We start from the raw sequence: 24,978 nt of genomic DNA on the forward strand, positions 1-24,978 counted from the left end.
TGACCGGTCGAGTTGGGCGGCTGGGTGCGTCGGACCTGGTGGAGGTGCGCGTCTGGGCTCGTAGTGCTGCACAAATTGAGGCATGGGATACTGGCCTCCACTTTCCTGCGCGCCAGGCGCATTCCTTTGCTGATTAGCACTCGTCGGATCTCGCGCGACAGGGGACTTACGGATCTTGGGTCGGCTGCTGCTGCGTCATCTGGTCTTGCGTCCAAGCACCGGCACGGTGCATCGATGAGTAGCTGGTTGGTCAGCGCCGGCGGACAACGATCTCAGAATTGCTCACCTCGCGCCTGGCCCGGCGGGGGCGTACTGGTAGCCCCAGTACGGGTCGTAGTAGTATCCCTGGGCGCCGCTGTAGTACTCGTCGTACTCGCCGTACTGCTCCTGGTAGGCCGCCGGGTCGTAGTAGTAGCCCTGGTTGTAGTACCACGGATTGTGGGCATATCGAGGGTCGTGCGGGGTGCCTTGGGCTGTGTGATACTCGGATGCGGCCGACGTCTCGGCGAGGGCACGTACAGCACGGTCGGCATCGTTCTGAGTCATCCTGAGCTCCTCCTTGGCTGCTTCGGCCATCTCTTGCGTCGCTCGCGCAAGGGTACGGCTTTGCGGAACCCACATACGGGACGACCCCATACCCTCTTCGCGCTCTGGGTGGGCCGACACCCAGATGGAGTAGTCGCCCTTGGCTGCTTCAATGCGGGGGTCCACCACAACACCAGGTGCGTTCTCCTCGTCGCCCTCGGTCTCGGTCTTGGCCAATGGCGTGCGTGGAGAGGCGAGCTGGATGCTGGTGTCGGGGAGGTTGTTTGCAAGAACCTGGTCTTTCCGGCTTGGGTGCAGGCGCGGGCGGACACCAACATTGACAGTTGTGATGCCGCGCGAGTCGGCTCGAGCCCTCGTTGTCGGCGTGGTGGGGGGCATGGCTGGAGTCAGCAACATCACTACCTAGTACCTCACCGATCTCGCGGTCTTCATTGTCGAGTGTCAGACGCTCACCCTGGGCGTCGGCATCGTACGTGGCACTGGGCTTCCACTCGATCCACCCAGTCTTATTCTTCTGCTCAGGCGGGTTCACGGGCTTGACGTCCTGTGCCACCTTCAGTACCTGACGGGGCTGGTTCCTCTCGGGGGTGTTGACGACGCGACGGTTCTCCGCCAGTTGAGGCGCGGGCCGAGTGGGCTGCTCCGTATGCTCAGGAGCCTTCGGCTCAATCATACTCTTAGGACGCGCCCTGGTGGGAGTCGGAGAGAGGGGCTGTTTGGTGGGAGCAGGCGTAGGTGACACAGGACGCGACTGAGACTGCGAGAAAGCTGCGACCCGCTCCGCCACACGCGAGCGTGGGGTGGTTGGGGGAGCCGGGGAAGGAGGAAGGGATGGCGCCTCAAACATAGCCTTTGCTGCCGCCACGGTGCTGCGCGAGCTTGCACGCGACTCGGGGCGCGAGTCGGCCGGGGTAACGGGGCGGGTGGTCGTGCGCGTTGGGCGAACAGGGGAGACTTGAGGTGGAAAAACGGTAGTCGTGGTTGGTATCGCCACCGAGGTCGGGCGAGTGCGCACCTGCGGTGTCTTGGCTGGCAAGGTATCGCGGGGCACCGACTTGCTGGGCAGCTCGGTCCGCTTGCTGATGACCACGGGCACGCGAGCTTGAAGTTGAGTGATGCCGTTTGGTGGTTCGAGGGGGTTGAACGTGCTGTTTGGTCGGGCGGCGGGGGCGCCAACCCGTGCCATCACGGGCTTGAGGGCGGCTCGCGCGACCACAGCTTCAGGTGCTGCAGTCGCAAAGGTCTCGGTAGGGACCACCGGCACGGTCTTCTTCCTCGCCGGGGTCGATGTGACCGACGAAGCTGGCAGCGGTGAGGCCGGCTCACGCTCCTCACGCCACGCGGCCAAGCGCGACGGCGACGGGCTAGGCGGCATGGGAGGGACAGTGGGCGTTGGGCTAGCCCCCGCCGGCGTCTTGGCGCTCCACGCCGAGATCATGTTGGTGACCTGTGAGCGCTGCGCCACGGCCGCGACCGAGGGACGGGGCTTGGCGCGCGGCGAGGCCGGGGGCGGCATGAGCGAGTGGGCGGCGTTGCTGGCCACCATCTGGCGGATACGCGGGCGGAGCTGGGGTGGTAAGGCCTCCGACTCGGGGACCGGGCGGAGGGGGCTCGGCGACGGCTTGGTCCCCTCGCGGCGGTCGCGCCGGCTAGCGAGGTTCAAGTTGGCGAGCTGGCTCGGCGAGTCTGTGAGACCGAGCATGCTAGGTGGGAGAGTGGAGAATGTGCGAACTGGGGGTTGTTCGCGCATTGGTCTTGTATTTTGGGTGAGAGGAGGTGCGAGCGGGGAGGATGAGAAGGGTTAAAGTGATTGGAGGGGGGGAAGGGGGGGGGAAAGAAAGTCAGTCGCGGCGGGGGTGGGTGGGTCGTGTGGTGGATGGTGGGTGGTGGGTGTTTACTAGCTGGCCCGTGCGATGAGACAGACGACTGTTGCGCGCGACGCTCGGGGCTGCCAGCAGCTGCCAGCAGTGCATCACTCAACATTACAAGGCATTTCCCTCTTTTGTCAATATAAACAAGGGGTGACCTGCGTGTCACGCTGCGGAGATGGTGGGTGGACATGGACCATGGTGAGACATTCAATGTCGAGATCAACTCGTCGAGGTCAAGTATGCTCGCAAGTGCTCGCGTGCCACCATGACATGCACCATGTAGACATTGGCCTCATGTGTCTAACTGCAAGTGCATGCAACACCATCATGTACACTCACCACCATCCCTCACCCTGCCTCGTGTTGTGCGTGTTTGGCCCGCACCAGGCGATCAGTGCTCAGTGTAATGTGCACGCGCCCCATCACTGCTTCTCAGCGACTCACCATCTCGCCACTCCACCCTCCATCTCCCATGTTCCAACAACAACAACCCACTCTACATTTATGATGCTGCATCTACTCCTCATCGCATGGTTGATTCAGCTCGTCGGGGTCAATGGCCATTTCGAGTCCCCTGCAACGACTGATGCCTCCCAAGGAAGGTTGGCGCCACGGCAAGTGACGTCCACCACCTCCATCCCGACACTGTTCAATGGACCCAAGACGACAACTTCGGCTTCTAGTCTCTCACCGCTACCCACATCAGTGTCATACACCACTGGACTAGTCCCCGTCCCCACAGTTCCCGTGGCCAACATCATCGGTCTCATCGTGCCCAACCCAATCTACCAGCTCTACACAAGTGGGTTATTGTAGCCGTCCTCCCTCTAACCCGCCAGACCTCTCCTACCAGTTCGGCTTTGTGGATTCTGGACGACCAAGCGAGATTGTCCCTGGATGGTTGAGAGAAGTGTCCTCAGTGGTGATCTTGCCAAATCGTTCTGTACGTCGATCGCAGTGTGGAGCTGACTTGCAGGTGGACATCTTCCCTCCTGTCGGCAGCTTGGATCCGACGGGGAACGGGTCAAGGGCTGTAGTTGGTGACCTCTTGTGTTCGTAGGTGCTAATGGGCGTGTCGCACTTGCTGAACTACCCAGGAGCCAGGCAGTGTTCAACTACCCGTATGCGTGGGGCTTCAAGTTCTCTAAACCTGGGTGGCACATGTTCGTTGTCAACGACACACGGTCACAGCCGACGATTGTAAGCTGCGCGAGGCGCCACATCTGACCGCAGACCAACGGCACCTGTATGCTCCCTATTCAAAAGCAACGCTCCTTCTTTGCCACATACTCGCTCTCCGTGAGACCGTACCCGACCAGTGCCAGACCGGTAGACCCGCAACCGACGGATAGATACACGGTCTTCATGGCGGTCAGCACCAACCAGCCCGGACCTCTCCCCGCCGAGCCATCACACGAGAATGAGCGCCTCGGGCTCGGGTTGGGGCTTGGCGGAATGGTCCTGCTTGTCCTCTCCATTGCCCTCGGGACATGGTGGCTCCGCAAGCGGCGGCAGCGCCGCGCCGAGGTGAGTTCAGTCAAATCGAGCAGTCACCGAGATTTCATTCTGACCCCACAGAGGCGCTCGCGTTCTCCCGGCTCTCGGCCCGTGACCAGGAGCAGTTCCTGAGGGATAACCCCGACTCCCAGCTCAACCCTTATCGCTCGTCTCGCTGGAGCCCAACAGCCGCCGCCATTGCCCGGGGCGAAATCCCGACCTCCGGGCCGGCAACGTATCCAGGACTCTATGGAGAAGGACGCTTCACCCACGTGCAATCTCTCGGCTCGTTCTACCAGCCTGCGCAAGGCTTGGCACTGGTGGACCCGCATGCTACACAGGTGGCCTCTGCACCACGGCGGCACTTCTGGAGTCGGTGGTGAGGAGATGGGTTGGTGAGTGCACCGCTGTGCTTCAGTCCTCAACGTGCTTCAATCTGCCACATGGAGGAGGCACACATTGCCCGCCGCCCGCCATTACCTCACCGACCACCAAAACACGATCCTCATCATCGCGCCAAGACTTTCCAATGTCTATTTTCTTGCATTCCCCACTTGACACAACACCAATTGCTCATGCCCACAAGCCCCCGAACGCCCCCGCAGCGTCAGCGGGGCTCGCAGCAGGGCGGGTCGGGCCCTCCGCGCGTGAACGCGTCGCGAATGGAACTAGTGGATCGACGAACGTGCCGGCGTCGTCAGCCCGTCGCGTCAGTCGTCTTCTGCTGGATCCGGTCCTCTCCAGTCGCGGCCAACGCCCGAACGCGTCCATCTTGGGTTAGGCCCTACATAGTTGAGGGTGCAGCGAGGGGGTGTGTACCTCGACGCCTGCATCCGCACGCTGTCAGCGCCGCCGCATCACCACTACCAACGCACGTTCGTTATCTGAACCATCACCCCTGAGATTGAGCCATCCACCCCTTACTCAACAACGCTAAAGCAACCTTGGCTTACCGCGTCGCGTCCACGCGCTCGTGTCTCCTCCTCTGTGGTTGAGCCTTCTTACCGGACACCTCGCGGCATGGGTTCCTGGGCCGCGACATGTGGGTGTGGCTTCCGAGGCAGCGAGGCGCCGGCACCTGGACCGCCAAGGCTCCGCGCAGTCGATGGCGTAGCAAGCACACGATTGCCTGCGCGTAGCTCAGAGGCTCAGTGGACGGGGGGAGAGCGCCAGCGGTGAATGGGCGGCGCAAGCATCCGCTGGCAAGCTTCTTCGACCCTGTGAGCTTGCCTGCCTGCCGGCCGAGGTGTATGCGCGGGCAAACGCAAGCTCGTTGCTGCTTGCTACTGTTGGACTGACTCACAAACTTGGCGGATGTCCCGCCGTTAGTTATATGGACACCCAGGCCCATCCAGGTCCCACTTATGGCTCATTCCCCCCACACTCTCTAACACCAACTGCTGTCGTTCTCTGACCAAAAAGGCGTGATGCTCACCTCTGTCATCACTGCCGTTCTGGCCCTGCCCCTCGTGGCTGCCGTGCCCTCCCCCCGCGCCGGCCACGCCGTCTCCGCTCGCATCGCTGGCCGCGCCATCGCCGAGGACGCTGTTGTGTCCCGCCGCGATGCGTCCGTGCCGGCCGACTACTTCCTCCACGGCCTCGCCGGCAGCTTCTCGGGCAACGAGAAGCTGACCACCGTGACCATCATTCCTGTGAGTTGGCGAATTGTGGTCGAGTGCCACTCGTCTCTAACACACGCACCCAGGGCGGCAACTCCAAGACCCAGGGCACCCTCGTCTCCGGTGCCACCTCGCAGGGCGTGAGCCTCACCCCCTCGGGCTCGGTCTCGCTCCTCGCCGGCACCCCGTTCGCCAACTACACCATTCCCAACCTCGGTCCCGGCATCACCCAGGTCTGCACTTTCGTGTTCCTGCAGTCGGGCTCGGCCGACATTGACGTCCCCGTCGTCGACAACCGCCAGGACTTTGACCTCCAGAAGTTCACCCAGAAGGTGCACGTCTCGTGGTCCGACCTCCTTGCTAGTGGGTAGAGCTGACAAGCTCTTGCCTTTTAGCTAACCCCCCAGCCACCTGCTTCTTCATCAAGGACCTGAAGATCAACACCATCCCCAGCGGCTCGGCGACCGGCGGTCCCACCGGCACCGTTTCGCCTTCTGGTGGCGCCACCGCCACTGCCTCGCCTTCGCAGGCCCCCACTGGCGCCCCGTCCAAGCCCCCTACGGGCAGCCCTTCGTGGACCATCATCACCCGTTCGTCGACCAAGCGCCCCGCTCCCTCGTGCACGGTCTCGACCTCGACCACCACGTCGAGCACCAAGAGCCGCTCGTCGACTACTAACACCAAGACTACTCTTACCGAGTCCACCCTGCCTACCTCGGCGCCGGGTCAGTCGTCTGGTGCCCCCGGCCAGTCGACTACTGCTCCTGGTCAGTCGACTGGCGCTCCTGGTCAGTCGACCGGCGCTCCTGGTCAGTCGACCGGCGCTCCTGGTCAGTCGACCGGCGCTCCTGGTCAGTCGACCGGCGCTCCTGGTCAGTCGACCGGCGCTCCTGGTCAGTCGACCGGCGCTCCTGGTCAGTCGACCGGCGCTCCTGGTCAGTCGACCACCGCCCCCGGCCAGTCCACCGGTGCCCCCGGCCAGTCGACTACCGCCCCTGGCCAGTCGACCACCACCCCCTCGCAGGCCCCCACCGCCCCCTCGCAGGCCCCCACCACCGGTGCCTCGCAGAACCCCTCCTCGTACTCGACCATCTCGCGCTCGACGACCAAGTCGTCCCCTTCGTCGTGCGCCGTCCCGACCTCCTCCACGTCGACCACGACCACCAGCCGCTCGACGACTTCTAACACCAAGACTACCCTCACTGACTCGGTGCTCCCTTCGTCTACCACCTCGGCCACCGCTTCGCCCACCGGCGCTGGTTCGACCTCGGCTTCGGGCTCGTCCTCTGCCACTGGTTCGTCGTCGGCCTCTGCTTCTGTCACTGGCTCGCCTTCCGCCTCCGCTTCCGTCACTGGCTCGTCCTCGGCTTCGGCTTCCGCCACTGGCGCCTCGTCGTCGGCTTCCTCCTCCGCCTCCGCCTCGTCCACGTCGTCGGCCTGCACTCCTACTGCCACTCCCAACCCCGCGTACCAGTCCACTGTCGCCTTCAACGGCAAGAACTTTGTCTCCAAGGGTCTTGTCGGTTTCGGCGCCATCGACGGCAGCGCCAAGGACCAGTTCGGCGAGACGATCGGCGGTATCGGCTCGGCCATCCGCCTCGACCACCTGACCAAGGTCGACTGCAACACGTACACTGGCCGTATCATTGTCCAGCCTGACCGTGGATGGAACCGCCCCGAGACGCACGACTTTGTGGGCCGCAACCACTACGTCGACTTCACCCTCCGCCCCTACTACGACAACAAGACGCTCGAGTACCAGGCCGCCAAGTCGACCTTTGACCTCAAGTATGTCTCGTCGATCAAGTATGTCGAGAAGGACGACACCCCCACTACCGGCCTCAACGCGCTCGCCTACCGCAACGGCTCGGTCCCCATCCCTATCGCCTCGGCCGCGTACAACCACATCTCGCTCGACGCCGAGGGTCTCGTCCGCAACCCCGACGGCTCGTTCTGGGTGTCGGACGAGTACGGCCCCTATGTGTACAAGTACTCTCCCGAGGGCAAGCTCATCGACCTGATTGAGCCCCCTCCCGCCTTCCTCCCCCGCCTCAACGGCTCGCTCTTCTTCGACGCCAACAACCAGAACGGCACCGTGCCCGACCAGGGCCGCGTCCCCAACCAGGGCTACGAGGGCCTCACCTCCAACCCGGACGGCACGCGCCTGTACATCCTCCTCCAGTCGTCGCTCACCCAGGATCAGGCGGACGACAAGGGCCGCTACACTCGTTTCCTCGAGTACGACACGACCACCTCGCCCCCTGCCCTGCTCCACGCGTACATTGTCGAGCTCCCCGTCACCAACGGCAAGGCCAAGACGCTCTCGCAGTCCGAGTTCCACTACATCTCGGACGACACGTTTGTTGTCCTCTCGCGCGACGGCAAGGGCGGTGGCGACACTGACGCCGTGGCCAAGAACAAGCGCTTCTACCTCTTCTCGACGTCGGCCGCCACCGACATTGCCAAGACGACCTACACGACCGCCTACGTCCCCGTCGCCCCCAAGAACGTGCTCAACAAGGACGTGACCGCCGCCAAGGTCACCCCCTGGGTCGACATCCTCGACGACGCCCAGCTCGCCCGCTTCGGCATCCACAACGGCGACACGGACCCCACGTTCGACGTCTCGCTCCTCAACTCCAAGTGGGAGTCGATCGCCTTCGCCAGCGTCCAGGACCCCGCCTTCCCCAACGACTACTTCCTCTTCTCCTTCTCCGACAACGACTTTGTCACCCAGAACGGCTTCCAGGCCGGCCAGCCTTACTCTGACCCCAACTCGTACACGCTCGACAACCAGGCCCTTGTCTGGCGCGTCACTGTGCCCTTCCCTCTCCAGGACGCTTAAGCACCAGCACTAGGCGCTTCTGTTTCTAGATCTCCCCCGTAGACCCTCTCCTCCCCTTTTAACTCGACTGTGAACACACAGTTCGTGTGGACAATATGCCATTTTGGATCCCGTTGAGCCGTTGTTTGTTGCCCGCTGCTGCTGCACTGGATTGAGCAAAGATGTCATGCGTACAATATGTATGTGTGTGTCTCGCCTCGTATCGCCTCACAGCTCCTTCTCCTTCTCCTCGGCCGCATGTGTCGTAGAGGACGGTGTATAGCTTCCCCACTCTGGTACAGCTCCAGGGCTGACCTCGCCAGTCCAAACGCCGAGCTCCATGCCTGGCTCCCAGCCGACCGTCTCGTCGTCGTCATCGTCGTCCTCATCAACGCGCCGCTCGTACCCCGGCATCTGGATCACGACGGCGACGCGCATCGGCTCGCCTGCGCTCACGACGCGCTCGATCTCGGGCTCGAGCTTGGGGACTGGTGCTGGCGGGGGCGGGGGCGGGGGCGCGCGGTTCCGCCGCCAGACGCTGGGGCGGGGCGGGGGCGGCTGGAGCGGCGGGGGCACGGGGCGGCGCAGCTCGGGCGCGGGCGTGAGCGAGTGTAGCGTTAATGGCTGTGTCGTCGTGCCGGCGTGAGCTCTCTTCTCCGTCTCCTCGGCGTCACTCACCTGGCCCCAGCTAGCCCACGCAGGCTCGGCGTCCACCTCCTCCTCGACCTCTGGCACGGGCTTGGCGTCCCAGAGCACCGGGATACGGACCCACCGGCGCTCTCTCCGCCCGCCGTGGGGTGCGCGGCCGCCGACAATCGCCCATTCGGATAGTGGGCCCGGGGGCGGGCCGCCAGTGTAGATGCCGCCGCCCCACGGCTCGTCGGCGGGCGTGGGCTGTCGCCCCTGCTGCCACCAGTCGGGCGGGAAGGGCTCGCCGCGCGCAATGGCCAGCTGCGCGGCACTGCGGTATTGCCGTCGTAGTCGGTACGACCGCACAGTCAGGAGACACGCGAGCACGACGAGCGCGCCGAGGATGCCGAGGAACTGGTAGATGAAGTTAGCGTCTATCATGTGTTGTGCGGAAGGGGGGTGCGATGGGACAGACAGGCAGGCTAAAGCCATGGAGGCGAGGTGCGGCGGCTGCAGCTGCTCGCAGCGCGCAGCGCGCAAGATCCAGAGACCGTGCGGCTGGAGCTGGAGGAGGAGGCGCGGCGCGCCGCACGGATGTTTACGACGTCAAGTGGGCGATGGGCGACAGAGACGACTCTCGCGCTCTCGTCTTCACGAGTCACCACGGCCACGGCCGGCGAGGGCGGCGACCTCACCGCCTTGTCGCTCGCCCACCTCGCCCACCGCGCAAGACACTCACAACCAAATAATACACGTTGAGCTTCTTCCCGCTCGGATTGTTGTTGGCGTTGTACCCCGTCGGCGTAGGGAACAGCTGCGAGATGGACGGGCTGCTGCCGTTCGTGAGGATGGTGACTTGCGCCGAGGCGGACGGTATTGTGCCGTCGCCGCCGGTGCCGCCTGGGCCAAAGTTTCCCGCAGAGGCGGAGGCCGAGCTGGTACTGCTACTTGTGCTCATCGTGTCATGGGCGGTCGGTGCCGGTCACAGACGTTGTCAGATGTCACACAGAAGAGGCGTTGGGAGCCTGGGTAACTAATTGCCAGTTGCTTGTCGCCCGACTTTCGAGCCAAGAACACGGCGGGGGCGAGGCTGCGGACCCTTGCCCTCTTCGGCCGGGGTGCTGCGGCGACGGCGGCCTGGGTGCGGTGCGTTCTCGGAGACTTGTTGCCGGTGCGTTGGGTGTTCTGAACGGCCTGCGTGTAGATTGAAACGTGTGTGAGAGTTGTGGAGTGAGTGTGTGATGGGGACCTAGGTTTGGGTGGGTTGATGGATGGTAGTGTTTAGTCGCAGCAGCAGGCAGCAGCAGGCAGCAGCAGGCAAGGTGGGTAAGCAAGCACGTCAGGCACCACCCACCAAGTCAACCCCAGCAAGACCGAGGTGGCAAACTCACCGCAACCGCCGCAGCAGTCAACAAACGCTTTCGGATGCATCTGTTCCAGTCACTGCTGCATCCGTTTGACTTGGCTTCACTCCATGCAATCGTCTCTATAATACAATGCTAGCTATGTACATTGCACCTTCTTCACACCAAGCTGCTGCTCCTCCCTGACTGCAGCTCACACAAACGTCACCTCCACAGACAGGCTAAACGGCAGGTTTGGATCCGTAACAACCAGTGCCTCGCCTTCCTGCACTAGTTCCGAAACCAGCTTCTCCAGGTTCGGCTTGGTAGCCTCGTGCAGCTGAGGAGGTGCCTGGAAGTAGAGCGGTTGGCCACTGGCATGGGCCAAGCTGGGCCGCGTAATCTGGCTGCGCGAGTGTCAGCGGTGCCTTCGGTGACGTCGCCGGTCCATTGGGGAGGGTCTGCTCTGTCTGCACTTACAGGTCTTGCCGCACGCTAATCCACTCCACAAGCTTCTCAAGAGTCCAGTCCTTGCCAACCTCGGCCGAGATGGACTCGCCGCCGCAGACGGGGCACTCGGGCCGCTTCTCGTGCTCAAAGGTGAAGGTGTAGAGCGAGTCGTTGCCAACGTACTGGAACGTGTCAGCTGAAGGGGGCGACAACAGCTACCCACCATCATGTAGTTGTTGAGGAAAGGCGCACACGTCGTGGCAATCTTGAGCGCCTCGTTGCAACACGACGCCGCAATGATTGCGTTCGTGCTTGCAATAGCCGGGATGATGTTCTTTACGACACCCTGGGTAAGAGCCCACGTGACGCCCTCAATCTTGAACTCGGAAGCGCGGTTCGAGGCAACCTGGAACAGCCACTCGATGTGGTCTGGGTCGTCCGTGTCAAGCTTCTTGTCTGTGGCGTTAGGTTACCGTAAAGTGGTGGAACCTACCCTTGAACACACGAGGCCACTCAAGAACGCTGGCCCACTCGATGCAGTGCTCGGGGAGTCGGGGGGTGTTGGCAATGGTACAGATGGGGAATGCAGTGGGAGGGGTGAGCATGTCGATCTGGGGTCAGTGCGTAAACTTGTCTCCCTTCACCCACCGAGCACTCGTAGCACGAAGTGATTGTCGGGAGGATCACACGGGCCTGGCCCTTAAAGCCCTCAGTACCGCCGTCGATCAGAGGCTTGAGGCTCTCCGGGTCCTCCTCGTCCACCATGCCGACGAGCGTGGCGTTGATCCACCGGCGAGCCGAGATCGAGTCCAGACCAGCAATGATAATGTTGAACTGTTTGTAGAAGGAAAGGGGGTGGTCCTGGATCTTGCTGTGGTGGGCCGTCACCTTGACGCCGGGGATACGCTTCATGATGAAGTCGGCGGCCACAAGAGCCTTGGACTTGCCGACATCGGCCTCGCTGAGTGGGTCAGCTGATTCAGTCGTGCAAGAAGCTGGACGCACCGGAACAGGAACTGGCGGTTGAGGTTAGAAATGTCAATCGTGTCCATGTCGATGACATGGATGTTGCCAAAGCCGGCTGGTGGGTTAGCGAACTCTGTGTGTAGCATACCCACTCAATGCAAGGTTCTGCAGAATCTCGCAGCCGAGACCACCGGCACCGATGACCAGAATCTTGGACTCGTTACGGAGGAAGTTCTTGGTCTGAGTAGCATCAGCAACAGTAAGGAGTCAACCGAGTCAATGCCCACCGTCTGTCCTCCCTCAAAGCTCTCATCAGTCCAGGGACCCGGGCGGTCGAGTAGCTTGTCAATGCTGGCGTAGCGGGACGGATCTTGCAGATAAGCCTTTAGACGTGTGATTAGCTGCCATAAAACCCTTGAGATATCCATGCACAGAACCCAATAAATCTGTACATGTAGCTCAGCTCACTTGAGTTGACTGCTGTGCCGAGCCGTTGCCTTGTGGTGCGGGGGCGTCCTGCTGAACCGGAAGGTCCTGGAGCATGACCTTCCAGATGGCGGTGCCGAGTCGGCCCTCGCCCTCGCCGCCAGTGCCATCAACACCAGATGCGCGACGGTGTGCCTCGGCAGCGACCTCGGGGGTGAAGATACCGCCCTCGGTGCGTGCGTCGGTGATGTGGTTGACGATTGAGGGGGTGAACTCGGGGTGGCCCTGGATGGTGAGGACCTGGGCAAGGGGCTTGGCTGGTGTCGAAGCGGGGTGCAGCTTGACGAACGAGTGAACTGGGTACTTTTCTGAGCTGCCGAGGAGTTGGGTTCCTGGTGGGAGTGCGGGGACGTGGTCGCGGTGCATCTGCTCGGCGTACTGGAATATGGTTAGCAATCTGCAATACTGGCCACACCTTCCACCAGCACTCACGATCTTGTCCGAGCCCTTGACAGAGTTGACGTCTGACGACCACCAGTACTTGCCCTCCTCGGTCAAGTTGATGCCGTAGACGCCAACCTCCCAGCCAGCCTTGCCGACCTCACACTGGCCGCCAAGCGCAATGGAGAGGATCTGGTGGCCGTAACAGATGCCAACCAGGCGAATGTGCTGGGTAGCGGGGTTGGTGGCGACCTCACGGATCCACTTGATAAGAGTGGGGCCGAACGAGCTGGTCTCGTCGTGCGCAGTGTGCCCTGCAAGCGTTAGCGGGTGACACAGACACCTTAAGACACCCACTCGATCCAGTCAACATGATCACATCATACGACTCGGAGCCGCCAGCGACGAGCTTCTCGGCGGGCGGGAACTCAAGCTTGTTGACGACGTCGTAGCCATCAAACACAAGCTCGGTGTTGTTGGCGACCTGCGCATCGGGGTACTTTGCCAGCGCCTTGAGGAGCCAGCGCTTGAAGATGTCGTAGTCTGGAGGTCAGCGAGGAAGGGAAGGCGGGCACGCGTCAGGACGTACAGGTGCCGTCCTCGTCAATCACCGTCTGCATCTACATGGCGTCAGAGGCGTTCTCGGCCGTTCGGGTCAGCCAAACGTACCGGCACATCGTTGATGAGGAGCGCGACGCGGAGGACACGCTTAGTCATGGCTGGTGAGGGAAGACGTGGAGGAGCGTCTGGATTAGGGGTTGCGGTGAGCGTGAGTGGCGGCAGCGGTCTGCGAGGGGAGTCGAGAGGTCGCTGTGCGTGCTGTTGATATAGGGCTAGCTGGGTACCGGTCGATACGAGTCGTGATGGTTGTTGTCGATACGCGGTTGTGTGTCGCGAAGATTGGCAAACGGCGGCGTCGGAGCAGTGACGACGGGGGCGGTGGTATGGTGGAGTGGAGGAGTGCCCGCGCGGAGTGTCGGCCACCTCCGCTGGTTTATTCAACCCTCCCACCTTCGGTTCACGCCGCCAAGCCGCTTGTACTGCCGATACGCGATTTCCAAGACGCCACATACAAAGCAACAACGACAATCAAAGGCAACAGGATAAGAGGTAGAAGCCTGTTATCGCTAGTAGTTAGTAGGTGGCTGGGCTGATGGGGCAGGCACACGGGCCAAGGTGCCCAGATCCTTGTTCTTTCGCTGCAAGAGCGGCACTGCCGGAGCCCCTCCGATTCCTGAGGCCACCTGTGGGGCTATCGCAGATGGCACAGGTGTCTCGCGGCTAGCTTAAGCATCTCCCAACTCTCAGGTCTCAACGTCCAGCCGCCTCGTTGTTGTCCCAGACAGAGTTCAGAGTACAATGCAGGTTCAAGCCCACTGACGACCTCGCCACACTCACGTGGGTTTGCTTCCGCGTCTCCACCTTCGCCACCCAACTTCAACAAGTCGGACTTGCTCAACTATTGACCATCACAATTCACATATATACTCACTCGGATCGATGTCCGGGGGCGACGACGGTCTCAGGCCGCGGCCAGGACCTGCCCCAAAGCTGATAGAGGGGCCAAAAATCGGACAGCGCAGTCTGTACGAGCAGCAGGTGCTCGATGTAAGCTGAAGAGACTGCCGCGCAGCTGACACCGCCCAGGAAGACACCTATACCGAGGCACTGTCGCACATCATCACACGCGACTTCTTTCCCAACCTCCCACACCTGCACGCGACAAACGACTACCTCTCGGCCCTGGCAAACAATGACCCAGAGCTGCTGAGCTCCTCGATCCGGCGGCTGGCCCGCATCGCGGAGGAGAAGGAGGGCCGGCGCAGCTCGACCCAAGGCAAGTCGGATGCCGAGCTCGAGACGGAGCGCGCGCGCCGGCGCGAGCTCGAGATGATGGGAACGCCGTACCTCAACACACGGACGCCGATCGGCGCGAGAGGGTGGGACACGCCACGCGGGGAAGCGACAGTCCGTCGGCGGCCAGCAGCGGACAACCTCGACCCGCTGGACGACGACGCGCCTGGCCCTTCTAAGCGCGCGGCGAAGCGCAAGAAGGCACCTGTTGTGCGTGACGACCTCGGGCTGGACGCATTTCAGCGCAACTACACGTCCGAGGACAACGCTTCCTTCGTCCAGATCGTCGAGGAGGAGAACAAGCAGCGGCGCGAGGAGCGGGGCTGGGCTTTCGAGGTCGAGCGCGTGGCTGAGAGCCGCAGGCTAGAAGGGGAGGAACGGCGTAAGCTTATCCTCGATGCTGCGATCTCGGGCGGCTGGCGCGTCGACGCCAACGGTCGACGGCTGATCGGCGGCCTTTCAGAAGGCGGCCGAGATCGGGAGGAAGGAGAGGCGTGGAAGGAGAGGAAGTTGATAACGGCTCCCGAGGTGGTTGCCGACGCTGGAGATGAGGAGGTGAAAGAGGCGACTGGCCCATCGACGGCGCTCGTCAAGTCTCAAGCTGGAGCTCTGGTCAAGACGCAGTCTGGCGCTCTGATAAAGGCATCCGACGCGACCTCCGTCTCTGCCCTCGCACCACCAAAGTTCCAAGAGGTGGAGCTACCGGCACAGCACCCACTATCGACGGCCCTCGAGAAGGCAGGCTTGCCAACTACGGCGCTCGTGTCAACCGAGGACGGTGCCATCGTGCCGCATCGCGAGGCTACTGGCGGCACAGGAGACGGCCGTGGCCGCGGTGCAGAGGAGGCGAAGCGCCGCGATGCGATCGAGAAGGAGGTCATGGGCGACGAGAAGGTTGAGCACTTGTCGCATGCCGGCAGCGGCGTGGAGCAGTGGTCCTACAAGGTGGGCAGCTCGAAGGCCATTGGGAGCTAGCTGACGCGACAGACCATGAACCCCCTCATGTTTCCTCCCGACGCATACGACAAGCCGTACCCCAAGCCCAAGGCGCCGGGACCATCCCTCACCACACGGGGGGCGCCGCCATCCATTTCGCACACCAACACTCGCATGCCGGAGGACCAGGACGCCGAACCAAGCGGAAGCCGAGCAGGCAGCAGGCGAGGCAGCAGTCCCGCGCGATCATGGGTTGATGCCGCAGTGCGGGGTACAGAATGTGAGCTGACTTGGATATTAAGAAGACCCAGCTGACGCCCCAGACATTCCACGAGACCAGCGCGAGCCGACAGAGGACTATTCGCTCGTGCCCGACGAAGCTGATCTCGAGCCAGAAGACCTCCCGCCTCTCATGACCTGGGGCACGTTGCTCGCGACGCCACGAGCGCTCGACGGCTCAGACGACCCGCTGGACGGCCCAACCTTCCGGATGCCCGAAACGAAGCGGCGCGATGAGATCGGGCGTAAGCTCGGTGCCAAGGCGTCGCGGAGCATCTCTGAGCGCGCAAAGGCACATCAGCCCCGTCCTGCACCCTCGACGCCGAGTCTGACGGACGCGCTGAAAGCGGCAGCCAACCGCACAAAGTATGGCGACCGGAGCGTGCGTGGCTCGAGTGGCATGCTTCCCCCTGGCGCTACGCCAAGGCGTGACGGCCTCACGCCAGCGGCGAAGAGCCTCCTCGACCGTAGTCTCGGGCGGACGCCGCAGCGTGGTGGTGGCTTGGGTCTTGGATCTAGCGCGAGTGCCAGATCCGCTGCGATGGATAAGGGCTCGGGGTGGGGGAAGAGCAGCAGCAGCAGTGTCGGCGCGCGGAGCTGGACGCTGAGCCCAGCGCCGAGGCGGGGCTGAGCTGTGATATGTGTATGCATGTAGTCGACTATGTGGGCATTGCCTTCGATCTGACGTGTTCGTGTTGGACAGTTGTGGACTTCAATCAGAGGCCGGCTGAGGCGATCGCCCCAGCAACCATCTTCGTCGTCGCATGCCCGGCGTCTGTTCGCATTGCGGGGGCACGCGCCGCACGTCTGTGCACCGGCTACCGCCTGCCCCAGCTGCCCATCGCCATCGGTGATGGGCGACTGGCTGAGATAAGCCGCGTGTTCATCGTCTGTCAACAAAGCCGGCGGTTTACCCGCCAAACGGGCTACCCCAACCCACTGCGGGGCCCGAGTGGCTTGGCGGCGGCCCCATGACCTCATAGTCTAGACGACGACTAGACGACAGCCGGTAACGAGAGCTGGTATATAGGTGGAGCCAGTGGGCAAGGAGCCATGCATACCCCACCCCACCTCGCCTCGCCTCGCCATGACGACCGACAACCTCACCTTCTCGCTGGCCGACCTGGGCCTCTTCACCGGCAAGCGGCAGTACGACGCCTTCAGCCGGCTGAACGAGCTGGCGAAGGTCAGCACGCTGCAGCCGTCGTCCAAGCCCTTCACCTTCCCGCGGGGCGAGCAGATCACCCTGCCAGAGACGTACGATGTGGAGGGGGAGTCGCGCTCCTCACAGAAGCTGTTCGACGAGACGGACACGGGCGCGCTCTTCGTGCTCCACGACGGCAAGGTCGTGCTGGAGAAGTATGCTTTGACGGGCGGGCCCGACGTCGCGTGGCTCTCGATGAGCGTTGCGAAGAGCTTCACGTCCACGCTGGTGGGCATCGCGCAAGCCGAGGGGCACATCAAGGACCTGGACGCGCCGATCAGCGACTACGTCAAGGTCGACTCTGGGTCGGCTTACGACGGCGTGTCGATCCGTACCGTGCTGCGCATGAGCTCTGGCGCCCGCTGGAACGAGGACTACTCGAACCCCGAGAGCGACATTATGCGCTTTGCGCGCGCGGCGTCGGGTGTCGATGGCGGCAGTCTGGACGGGTTCGTTGCGTCCATGGTGCGCGAGAGCCCGCCCGACACTGTGTGTCGGTACAACTCTGCCGAGACGCAGGTGCTTGGCGCGCTGGGTGAGTCGGGGAGGGGAGGGAGCCGCGCTGATGGTGTCAGTCAAGGCTGCCACCGGGCGCAGCGTCACAGACTACATGCAAGAGAAGCTGTGCGAGCCGCTCGGGTTCCAGCACAAGGGCTACTGGATCCTCGACCCCAAGGACGTCGAGCACACGTACGGCGGGCTGAACCTCGCCGCGTGCGACTTTGCCAAGATCGGCGAGCTGTTCCGCAACGGCGGCAAGTGGGGGGAGCGCCAGATCGTGCCGGAGCAGTGGGTGCGCGAGGCGACGACGGTCGACGGGCCCCTCCGCGCGCCAGGCAAGCCGATCGTCGGCGGCCATGCACTGCCGCTCGGGTACGGATACCAGTGGTGGGTGCCCGCCGGCGACGAGGGCGAGTTCTGCGGCATCGGCGTGTACAACCAGTTCGTGTATGTCAACCCCGCGCGCGGGGTCACGGTCGTCAAGAGCTCGGCCAACCCGCGCTACGGGCTCAGCGAGACCGAGGAGGATAACAAGGACATGGAGAACTTGCAGTTTATTCGCGAGATCGCGGCGCAGTTTGCTAAGAAGTAGTTGATGTAAGAGTTCGAGCAGGCGGTTGAGGGTCGGTTGTCGGGCGGGCGTCGTCTGGGGCGGGTAGTCGCGACGGCGAGGGATGGGCTGAGGAGAAGGGGCGGCGCATCAGCCAAGGCGATGGCAGAGAGGTGATGGAGAGACGACGTCGAGATGGAAAGTGACACTGGGCAGTGCTGGGGAAGGCATTGGGCTGGTAGGGTGAGGGGAGGTGAGGGGCGGAGATGCTGATGAGGGAGACGGCAGGAAGGTGAGATGGTGGAGGGGATGTTTGTTGGGCGGCGCTTGAAGTCCAAGTCCTTGCGGCGAGATACGCTTCAACGCAGTTATCACAAATCTCAACGCGACTTGCTTACCCCTACAGCCTCTTGAGCGAGCCCAGTTGGGAGAAATGCACTCAGTCTGGCCCTCTCGCACGGGGACCAAAAACAGGCGCGAGTAGCAAAATGCATAGGCATTTCTATGGAGTACAAGTTGTTTTATATGATGTATAAGTTGTGCTATAACGATGGCAGGTGCTAACTACCATCGGGCCTCAGACGCCTGCCCGCAGATCCGACCAGGAAGAGGAAGGATGCTAACCCAGCCACTCGCTGTACAAATGCTACAAAGGCTCTGAGGCCGACAGCTATGGTATTGGAATGGTTTTAATCTTGCAAGTAGGCGTAATTCGGCGGCGCGGAAAATGCGCATGTGGCGAACGCGGCCTGCTCTAGATGTCCGCTTGGGCAGGGGGGCAGCAGCGCTGCTGTGGTCGCGAGCAGGGGGTCGATGGTGGTCTGGACCCACCCCGTGGCGGTTTGGTGTGGCGGTGGTTTGGTGTTTGGAAGTGAGACATGGCCAGATTTGGCGACTAATTTTGTCACAGACGTCATTTCGATTTTTGGTCCCGCTGTGGGTGGAGGTGCGAGGTGGGAAGTGGAGGGGAGGGGGTGGGGTGCTGGGTACTGGGTGCTGCGAGCGAGCTGGGCGGGGGTGCTCGTCGGCGCGGCGCGGCGCGGTGCAACTGGGAGGGGTCACGTCGCGGCCCAGGTCGGCGCTTGGACCCAACAACATTCTGGCTGGCCCCTCGACACCGCCTCCCAACCGTCAGCACAACGTATACCCTCCTCCGAGCCGTGGTGATTGTTGGCCTGGTCATTTGTTTGCGCCGGGAGGAGGGGGGAATGGGTGGGTGTCGTTTGGTGGTGTCGTTTGTGGGTGACATTATGGCAATGATGCACTCGCCCTACTGTTGGTGTGCTGCTCGTCCCTCAACTGCCGCCGCAACATCCGTCTCCCCAACAAGCTCCACACACACACTTCCAGGACGAAAGCGACGCCCAGCGCTCGGGGCGTGCTGGGAGTGCAACCTGCGCCCCCATCCACCGACGCCGCCAACACACTTGCTCGCCCCCACTTTGGGTGGCAACAACCCCCGGCATGGGCGTCAACGCACTTCCTCCTCTCTCTCTTCCTCTCATTCATTCCTCTCCTCCTTTCATTTTAAATCTTCACACTATAACCTCTCTTCCTCCTCCTACCCACATTTGTCTGCCAACATCCATTCCAAGACACGCAATACATCATGCCATCCAACGATGACACGTGAGTGCCCGCCGGCGTCGGCTTTGCTCACCCAACACAGCCCCGCGACGTCCTCGCCGGCAGACGCTTATGACCACTTTGGCTCTGAGCAGCCAAACCCGACCCCATCTAAAGAGTGTGTTTCCCGTCACCAAATGATACACAGCAACTAACCACCTCCCAACGCAGGCCCGTTGACTGGAAGAAGTGGAAGGGAAAGGAGTGGGTATCCAACCCCCAGCGACAACACTGACAGTCCCCAGCCCGAAGTCCGTCAAGCGCACGGAGTACACTCTGTCCTCCTTCCTCCACGTACTCGATTCGATTGTTGCTGGAGCCGACGAGATCGCCCTGCGGAGCCTCCTCGGCGTATCCAAGTATCTCGATGGCAAGGCGCGTGCCCGCCTCTACAAGCACATCGCCATCCAACTACACACCTACACCGGCTTCCGCGGCAACACCTACGCCCGAGTCGAGTTTACCAGTCCTCAATCCGGCAAGCGACTCCCGGGGCTTCGCTGGCCTTCCCCATACGACCCAAGCCTCACCTACCAAGTCTTCGAAGACATCTTGAGCTTTTCCCTCGAGCGTCTCGCCGCGAACACCAAGGTGATTGATCTGGGAAAAGATGGATGGTCCGAGTGGCCGTTGCTGGGGTTGGCCGAAATGGCCGAGTTATCTCTCGCACTCACCGAGGTCAAGGTCGTGCGTTACTGTGACACTTTGCAGTTCCATGAATGTCCCCTACTCGACCATGTCCGATCATACGACGTGATGACCCTCAAGTGCCCTGCACGTCCAACCCACGAACCATCCCAGCTCCCGCGGTCAAATCTTGTCCTTGGAAACTCAGTCGGACGAGTGATCCGCACCATCCCCTCGGCCTCTTGGGGTGGAGTCGACCTCACTTCATTCCTGGGTCCGGTCTTTACCCGTCCCAACGGCCATGGTGATCAGCAAAACCAGGCCTACTTCGTTTTCCTCCCACCCGCGACGGAGACGTCCTCGCCCCAGAACATTCGAGCCAGCCATCTGATCGACGACATCTACCACATGGTTCTCCACTATCTACATCCTCCTGGCAACGGTTACCAGATCCACCTCGTCGGTTTCGAGCGTTTCTCCCCTCGCTTCCTGGGCCTGAGACTCTCTGAGGATTCACCGTGGTCTGAAAGGAAGATCGCACTTCTCGCGAAGGTCAAAAACCTTATGCGCCCATTCATTCTGCATCAGGTTGAACAGGGTGCAGACCTTTTCGAGGGCCTCAGTGACAACAGTTTCTTGATCTTGGACGAGTTCCAAGAGATGGTGGGCGACGAACTGTACGCACAATCACTTTGGGATTTCGATTCTCGTCCCACTGCCCGAGAGGGGGACAACCCAATGCCCCTTTTGCCGGCGACAAAGTGAGATCATTGGAATCTCGCGTTGATGATACATGCAGTGAATAACAGAGCTGACCTTTACAGTTCCCAGAATGATCCGTACAGCGAGTGGACAACTTTGGAAGCTCTCTTCTCCTAAGTTCCTCGATTCATTCTCCGATCACTGGCCATTGATTTTCGAATTGTCAATTCGATTCTGCTATACCAGAGGAGTGTAGGCAAGCCAACACTTCCACAGGCTCAGCCCACGCGGTTTCCACATATTCCCAGCCCGCGATATGTACATTTGTGCACAGTGACTGCCACTATGCCTCCTTTTCATCACCCACCCTGTATGTACCTCCATGTGTAACTCATAAAACTGCACAATATACCATAAACGCATAGCGAGCAGTGGTCGAGCGTTGGAACTCATCGGGAGGGGCTTGGGACCTCAGTGGCAGTCAGATAAGACACTGACCTGAAAAGGTCGCGCCCCAGCCACCAGCCGCCACATTCGTTGGTGGATTGTGCTGGTGGGGACACCCTCGCCTATTGTTCTGGTTCCACAGTTGTGCATCACATCACCTCTGATAATAACAGCGGTCGGCGATCACTCGTCGACTACCTGCTTGTCCATACCCTTCTCCACACCACTGCGGTTGGGCATTGCGGCACACTGTTGTAAGCTCACCGCTCTCATAACCGATGAGCAAACGGCGCAGCGGCCAAAAGATACAGACAGACAAGGGACTGCTGCAGTACTGGGCGAGGCAGCCATCATTCACTCGTCTGCGTTACAGACGTCGATCCACGCATCGGTGGGTATAAATGCAACTGCCGCGTTGACTTTCCTCACCCCCCAACTCATCTCCTCACCTCCCAGCTCATCTCCTCACCTCACCCGACTCACCCACCTCAGCGCAAAGACAGGCAGCACCATGGAGCCCCCATCTTCGTTTGCCACTGATGCCATGGACGCACTCACGCTCAATCCCAACAGCACCCCGGCCTCACCTGTCCCAGTCTCTGAAAACGATGGATCAGCACCCGGGCCCTCGACGCATGGCCAACCCGAAACCACGCCCTGCCCTTGCGCTGGAATCGACCACACGGCCTTCCCCGAAATCGTCGAGCGCATCTTCGAATTTGCTGACCCGACCGCGCTCGCGGGCGTACGGTGCACCTCGAAGGGCCACCAGCGTTTCGTGGAGGCACTGCTGTACCGCCACGTCCAGGTGCGCCCCTGGGCCCCTACCCTAAATGCAGAGGGTGACCTTGTCTCCTTTGACAACGGGTACGCGCTCACTAGTGTACGTGCGACCTTGATCCCAGGCCTGCGGTGGACCCCAGATGCTCCGGATGAAAAGGAAGCGACGCGGATTCGACTCCAGCGCCACACCGAGATCGTGGACCTCTGTCGTATTTACCACCGGCCCCCACGGGACTCGACCTTGGGAGAGGATAATGCCTTGTTGACTGCGCGCCAGGTGGATCTTAACTCTCTCGTTGCCTGCCTCAGGAACGCCACAACCGTCCGCCACCTCCCCTATGACCGGGAGGCAATCATCCCTGAAATTCGCTCGATGAACGCGACCACCATGATCACGTTCACGAGCTTCCAGGACCTGGTGCATGGTGACTCGTGGCACAAGATGACCTACAAGCATCCTCCTCAAGTCAGGACGTCAATCATGACGGTTTTGCACGACTACACCGTGTCAGGACCCTACAACGCACGCAGGCTTGGCGAAGTGCTCCGCTTTCAGCAGCGTGCAGAGGATAACCGCGCCTTCATCTTCTTCGCGCCACCAATGGGTTCATGGTCCGAGGGCCACTCTTCCCCGCAGTACAATCTCGCCTTCGATATTGCAAAGCTTGTCGTTCACCAGGCTGTCGCGATGCGCAACCGCGCCAACCCCAACTACGCACTCTTCGTTGCCGGGCTGGATGTCCTTCCTGCCCCACTCGTGCGTGTGCCTGCTGACCTGGACTGGGACAACCGCAAGGCGGTACTGCTTTACAATATCCGAGATCTTATCCGTGATGTTATCGACACACTGTTGCCCGACCAGACCACCCCTCTGGATGAAGACGTGAATAGCAAGTTTGAGGAGCTCAAGCTTATCTCCCTCGACGAGTTCCGCCAGGCCGTTGGAGATGAACACTACAGGCTATCTCACCCGGGTGACGACATTGTACTGTCACACGGAGTCAGGTGGGCTGTGCCCGACCCAAGTAAGTCGCACGCCCCACCACTGGCTGACATTTCAAGGGCGCCCCGAGTGAGCGAATGGTGTCGGGTTCCTCCCGACGACGAAGACGACGCCCTACTGCCGTCCTCACCTGACAGTTGCACCGTTTGCACTGCACCGAGCCCATGAACCGTAGCCATGCAGCGTGTTTTGTTCCGTCACAGGTGTTGGTGTTTGCAAGCTACTGTGGTTGTGTACAGTGATGACGAGGGCAGTATTGTGCACGTCAATAGAGTCGGAAGTCAAGGAAGTGATTGGAGGTCATTCACAAAACTGGTTCGCACCACAACTGCTTGGTTGGCGTACAGGTGCTGTTGTGCACAGCCGGCTTCTGCCTGACTGTTATTGAACCCACTGATGGCATCCATCATTGATTCCTCTGGCCTTGTTGTGGCTGGACAATTCTCATCATTTGATCGGTCTCCCCCTTTGCACATAACTGAATACTCTCAACCGTCGTTTGCTCTCTTGCAAACTACCTATACATATCATCTGTTTCCACTGAACACTACTGTACCCAGTTGGAGCCCAGAATCCGCCACAGCCACACTCGCCCCCGAGCTCCGAGCCTTCCCAAGATGGCGGTCGACACTTCCCCCGCTGGAAGTCCGCAGCCCACAATGACAACTACCAAGTAAGAAGCCATCCCCGTCTCAAACAATAATCTGACACTCCAGAATCACCCCAACTCGGACTGGCCTGAACCCCTCCTACCAACCGAGATCTTCGAAAACATCGTATCGCACCTCGACGCAACGACCGCCCTGGGACTTCGCGGACTTTGCCAGTCGCTCTATGCTGCAGCCAGCAAGCGCCTTTGCCACCACATCAGCATCCGCTCAAATGTTCCCATCAAGGGGTTCATCTACAACGGCGACCACCCCGACACCCTCCTGCAGATAACGAGTCCTGAGACCCACAAGACGCTTCCTGGACTCTCGTGGAACGGCCCCTTTGGCACCGACCGGGAGGCTATGGAAGATACCACGCTTCGCAACATTCGCAAGTACACCAAGATCGTTGACCTTGAAGAAGGGGGAGCCTGGAAGTACGTCAATCACGATGAGTACGCAGAGTTACAGTCGGCCCTCGCAGGTGTCACGGCGATTCGTGCGCGGCATTGGAGTGATAAAAGCCGGGCTCTCCTCCAATCTGCCAGCCTCAGCGCCAAGGTGCTGTTCGATTGCGGCAAACTCAAGACGCGTTGGCGCTGGAAAGACATGAGCCCTGAAACCCCGCGCACTATCATAGTCGCATCGGGCGGAGATTTCTGGTGCATCTTTGAGGACTGGAAGCGTGGCTACTCGAAGCCTTCTCCCGACAACGAGCTCTACATTGTCATTACCGCCGAAGACCATTCTGCAGCGAGACCGCCAGAGAGGAATTTTATCCTCGGTCTCGAGGGGTTCGCCGAGCAGCTCATGGTCGTCCAGCGTTACCATGAATATCGAGTTTCCATCGTTGGTCTGGATACTCTGGGCCCCGAAGATCTGGGGATGAGCTTTGCAGCCGACACCCCCTGGCTGAAGAAGAAGGCGATGATTTATAAGGCCGTCAAGAAATCCTTGGGGACACCTGGCAACTTCTACAAGCCCCCGGACAATGTCGAGGACCTCAATTCCACAGTAGACAGTATCCGTTTCCTGTCGAGGAATGAGTTTAAGGAGGAGGTGGGAGAAGCGTTGAACTCCAGGACCGGGACCGAACCTCCCCGCCAAAATGCTCCCACCGACCCAGGTTACTGGATAATGTAGGCGGACATGTTACTCTGAAGGGTATGGCACCTCGCTGTCTGCCGCAGCTACTGCATCGAC

General features: G+C 61.2%; 9 protein-coding genes across 9 annotated transcripts; 6 read left to right on the forward strand and 3 right to left on the reverse strand.

Moving 5' to 3' along the window:
• Positions 1-282: 282 nt before the first annotated feature.
• LOC62_04G005421 (uncharacterized protein) lies at positions 283-2,248 on the reverse strand (the record flags this gene model as incomplete). The annotated part of the gene is made up of 2 exons (XM_062771954.1): positions 283-926; positions 961-2,248. The coding sequence occupies 2 exons, from the start codon at positions 2,246-2,248 to the stop codon at positions 283-285; spliced, it is 1,932 nt and encodes a 643-aa protein (XP_062627938.1).
• A 676-nt stretch (positions 2,249-2,924) lies between these two features.
• On the forward strand, positions 2,925-4,297 carry LOC62_04G005422 (uncharacterized protein; the record flags this gene model as incomplete). The annotated part of the gene is made up of 6 exons (XM_062771955.1): positions 2,925-3,219; positions 3,257-3,360; positions 3,394-3,473; positions 3,515-3,617; positions 3,651-3,944; positions 3,968-4,297. 6 exons carry the CDS (start codon positions 2,925-2,927, stop codon positions 4,295-4,297), a joined length of 1,206 nt encoding a protein of 401 aa, XP_062627939.1.
• A 1,044-nt stretch (positions 4,298-5,341) lies between these two features.
• ARB_04696 (uncharacterized protein) lies at positions 5,342-8,378 on the forward strand (the record flags this gene model as incomplete). Its single annotated transcript, XM_062771956.1, has 5 exons — positions 5,342-5,566; positions 5,620-5,896; positions 5,941-6,325; positions 6,348-6,363; positions 6,432-8,378. 5 exons carry the CDS (start codon positions 5,342-5,344, stop codon positions 8,376-8,378), a joined length of 2,850 nt encoding a protein of 949 aa, XP_062627940.1.
• Positions 8,379-8,585: 207 nt separating this feature from the next.
• On the reverse strand, positions 8,586-10,257 carry LOC62_04G005424 (uncharacterized protein; the record flags this gene model as incomplete). Its single annotated transcript, XM_062771957.1, has 3 exons — positions 9,727-10,257; positions 9,036-9,401; positions 8,586-8,981 (listed from the first exon to the last, which is right to left on the reverse strand). The coding sequence occupies exons 1-3, from the start codon at positions 9,943-9,945 to the stop codon at positions 8,586-8,588; spliced, it is 981 nt and encodes a 326-aa protein (XP_062627941.1). The 5' UTR covers positions 9,946-10,257.
• Positions 10,258-10,453: 196 nt separating this feature from the next.
• Positions 10,454-13,512, reverse strand: uba3 (NEDD8-activating enzyme E1 catalytic subunit). The gene is made up of 13 exons (XM_062771958.1): positions 13,283-13,512; positions 13,203-13,233; positions 12,971-13,156; positions 12,665-12,927; positions 12,215-12,610; positions 12,034-12,129; positions 11,899-11,986; positions 11,786-11,861; positions 11,429-11,741; positions 11,274-11,391; positions 11,004-11,236; positions 10,811-10,962; positions 10,454-10,737 (listed from the first exon to the last, which is right to left on the reverse strand). The coding sequence occupies exons 1-13, from the start codon at positions 13,328-13,330 to the stop codon at positions 10,545-10,547; spliced, it is 2,193 nt and encodes a 730-aa protein (XP_062627942.1). The 5' UTR covers positions 13,331-13,512; the 3' UTR covers positions 10,454-10,544.
• Positions 13,513-14,094: 582 nt separating this feature from the next.
• Positions 14,095-16,313, forward strand: Es2 (Splicing factor ESS-2; the record flags this gene model as incomplete). The annotated part of the gene is made up of 4 exons (XM_062771959.1): positions 14,095-14,221; positions 14,261-15,412; positions 15,455-15,683; positions 15,727-16,313. The coding sequence occupies exons 1-4, from the start codon at positions 14,114-14,116 to the stop codon at positions 16,311-16,313; spliced, it is 2,076 nt and encodes a 691-aa protein (XP_062627943.1). The 5' UTR covers positions 14,095-14,113.
• A 456-nt stretch (positions 16,314-16,769) lies between these two features.
• Positions 16,770-17,979, forward strand: nylB (6-aminohexanoate-dimer hydrolase; the record flags this gene model as incomplete). The annotated part of the gene is made up of 2 exons (XM_062771960.1): positions 16,770-17,421; positions 17,462-17,979. 2 exons carry the CDS (start codon positions 16,770-16,772, stop codon positions 17,977-17,979), a joined length of 1,170 nt encoding a protein of 389 aa, XP_062627944.1.
• Positions 17,980-19,546: 1,567 nt separating this feature from the next.
• Positions 19,547-20,955, forward strand: LOC62_04G005428 (uncharacterized protein; the record flags this gene model as incomplete). The annotated part of the gene is made up of 2 exons (XM_062771961.1): positions 19,547-19,566; positions 19,809-20,955. 2 exons carry the CDS (start codon positions 19,547-19,549, stop codon positions 20,953-20,955), a joined length of 1,167 nt encoding a protein of 388 aa, XP_062627945.1.
• Positions 20,956-21,850: 895 nt separating this feature from the next.
• Positions 21,851-24,918, forward strand: LOC62_04G005429 (uncharacterized protein; the record flags this gene model as incomplete). The annotated part of the gene is made up of 2 exons (XM_062771962.1): positions 21,851-23,127; positions 23,997-24,918. 2 exons carry the CDS (start codon positions 21,851-21,853, stop codon positions 24,916-24,918), a joined length of 2,199 nt encoding a protein of 732 aa, XP_062627946.1.
• Between the last annotated feature and the right edge of the window lie 60 nt (positions 24,919-24,978).

The sequence above is a fragment of the Vanrija pseudolonga genome, chromosome 4 (assembly GCF_020906515.1).
Source record: "Vanrija pseudolonga chromosome 4, complete sequence".
Lineage (NCBI taxonomy): Eukaryota > Fungi > Basidiomycota > Tremellomycetes > Trichosporonales > Trichosporonaceae > Vanrija > Vanrija pseudolonga.

Excerpts from the sequence above, each read along its gene's own strand:
- uba3 (XM_062771958.1), bottom strand. The coding sequence starts at position 13,330 with ATGACTAAGCGTGTCCTCCGCGTCGCGCTCCTCATCAACGATGTGCCG. Across the intron at positions 13,234-13,282 it reads TCCTCATCAACGATGTGCCG|ATGCAGACGGTGATTGACGA; the intron begins GTACGTTTGGCT and ends GACGCCATGTAG. Across the intron at positions 11,862-11,898 it reads TCTGCAGAACCTTGCATTGA|CCGGCTTTGGCAACATCCAT; the intron begins GTGGGTATGCTA and ends CTAACCCACCAG.